Below are 1,920 nucleotides of genomic sequence, written 5' to 3'. Positions count from 1 at the left end.
GAATAGAAGAGAGTTTTCCTCGGTTTTAGACCAAACGAAAAAAGTGGCAGCAAAAACTTGAGGCTTCAACTTAAGGACCTACACTGCGGTCTTAAAAAGAGTTTTAGCTTCTTGAAATTCGATAAAAGCTTAGATTCCTTTCGTTTTTATGTGTTTTTTTCAAACTGCATTTCTAGCCTTGGAATTCATATGAATGGCTCCTACAAATATGAAACTTGTTGGATCCAAGAGAAAATATAGCAAAGGTAAGAAGAAATACTAAAAAAAGTATTTTGGTTTGCAATTCAAACTCTATCTCACAAGTACTAACAACACTATATATTCAAACTCTGTTTTAGTGAATTAGACTGAAAACTCACCGACTCTTAGATAGGGAAAGTAACCCTGTTGCGATCTAAAAAAATTTCGTTTGACTATTAATAGAACAAGAGCATCTTAAATGATTCTACCCATGTGACAAACAGATAAAAAACTTTCTGTTTCAGAAAGTTACTATTTACAGAGGAGTTCTATTTATATTGCATTGCAAAGGACAACTTTGAGAGTGGAACAGAATTGTGTCTAATTAGTCAAAGGAAACCATATCCAATCTTGAAGTATTGTCATTCTACAACAATCACTTGACCGATAACTTAGGAACTACAACGTCTTTCAGTCAAGAGTCATGTTGGGTAAAGGTTCTTCAATATGGAGTGGCTTTCAGTTGGAGATTGCTGAAGCTTTCAAGTTGGTACACTACTCGACCTTGACTCAAGTACACAAGGCTTCTTCTTTAGCAAAATTATTTTTTTGGCTCAATCTTTTACTCTTTTTTCAGCATCGATGTGCAGAAAATGAACGGTTATAGTTACTATATTTGAAGCCTTAATCTTAATTGATGTCCTTATATAAGACATATTCACAACTTGGTAAAAGTCGAACAAAGGATAGACAACTTGTGTAGCTATTACATCCATAACAGCTTGTATTTAATGATAAGTCAGTATGACAATCTACATAATACACTTCTCCAAATTCCATTAGATATTTTTGTATTTATAAACTCTGCTACGACCGGTTACAAACTAACAGACTTCCCATTCATTGCAATTCTCTGTTTTCCACTGTATTTCGTCTGTAACTTACAAAAAGCTTGTATCTTATTAGACATGTATATAGGAGTTTACTTATAGGATGGTGTGGAAGATAGTAGAAAAACTCTCTTACAGTATACAAGCCATAGAAAGAGTACCAATCAATCTAATTCACCACAAAAACTCATAGAAACCTATTTCTTGTCTATAGTAAAAGAAAGTTTCTAGTTATGACAAGCAAGAAAATATTCCGGCTTTCTCTCTATTGTCATTGTGAGTCTAGAAGTGTCAAAGAGATCAGTTCTACCAATCACCAAATAAACCAATCGCTCGAACAATAAAACATACACTCTCTTCCAACTCCTTTCTCCTCCTCCAAGTGTTTTGTTCTTAGCTTCTTTGAAAGTTTTTCGGTCATTGACTTATTCATTAGTTGTGAATTGATTTCGGATTGGCGTCGGCGTGTAAAATGAGTTTGAATGAACCGTTGATAGATAGAAAAGAAGATGTTTATTCTATTCTTCGAGCTTATTACGACCAGTTTTCTTCAGCTGGGGGAAAATTAGATCTTTTACGTCCTGCAGCTTGCTTTTCCCCTCAGGTCTTTGGAGCTGGGAAGAGTTGTGTTGGTGAAAATTTTTTAAAGTTTTTAAAAAAATTCGCCGACGAAGAAGAAGAGCAGACGAAGACAGAGGTTTTCAACAAGAGCTCGTCGGGAAAAGTTGATTTGAAGATTTTTTCTTGGAAACACTTTGCGGAAAACACTTTGTCAGTTTGCTTTCAATTAGAAGAGAGCTTTTCTCGTGCTCCTTTTCCAAGGTTTCTAGAGGCTTTGATGTATAATATC

At 34.8% G+C, this 1,920-nt stretch overlaps 1 protein-coding gene across 1 annotated transcript; it reads left to right on the top strand.

The window, feature by feature from the left end:
* Nucleotides 1-1,520: 1,520 nt before the first annotated feature.
* On the top strand, nucleotides 1,521-1,919 carry Gasu_66220 (archaeal ATPase; the record flags this gene model as incomplete). Its single annotated transcript, XM_005702181.1, has 1 exon — nucleotides 1,521-1,919. A coding segment is annotated over exon 1 (377 nt), but the record flags the coding sequence as incomplete, so codon positions are not given.
* Between the last annotated feature and the right edge of the window lies 1 nt (nucleotide 1,920).

Source organism: Galdieria sulphuraria, assembly GCF_000341285.1.
Source record: "Galdieria sulphuraria unplaced genomic scaffold scaf_429, whole genome shotgun sequence".
Classification (NCBI taxonomy): Eukaryota; Rhodophyta; class Bangiophyceae; order Galdieriales; family Galdieriaceae; genus Galdieria; species Galdieria sulphuraria.
Note: the sequence above shows the minus strand (reverse complement) of the source record. Positions and strands in the feature narration are given on the sequence as shown.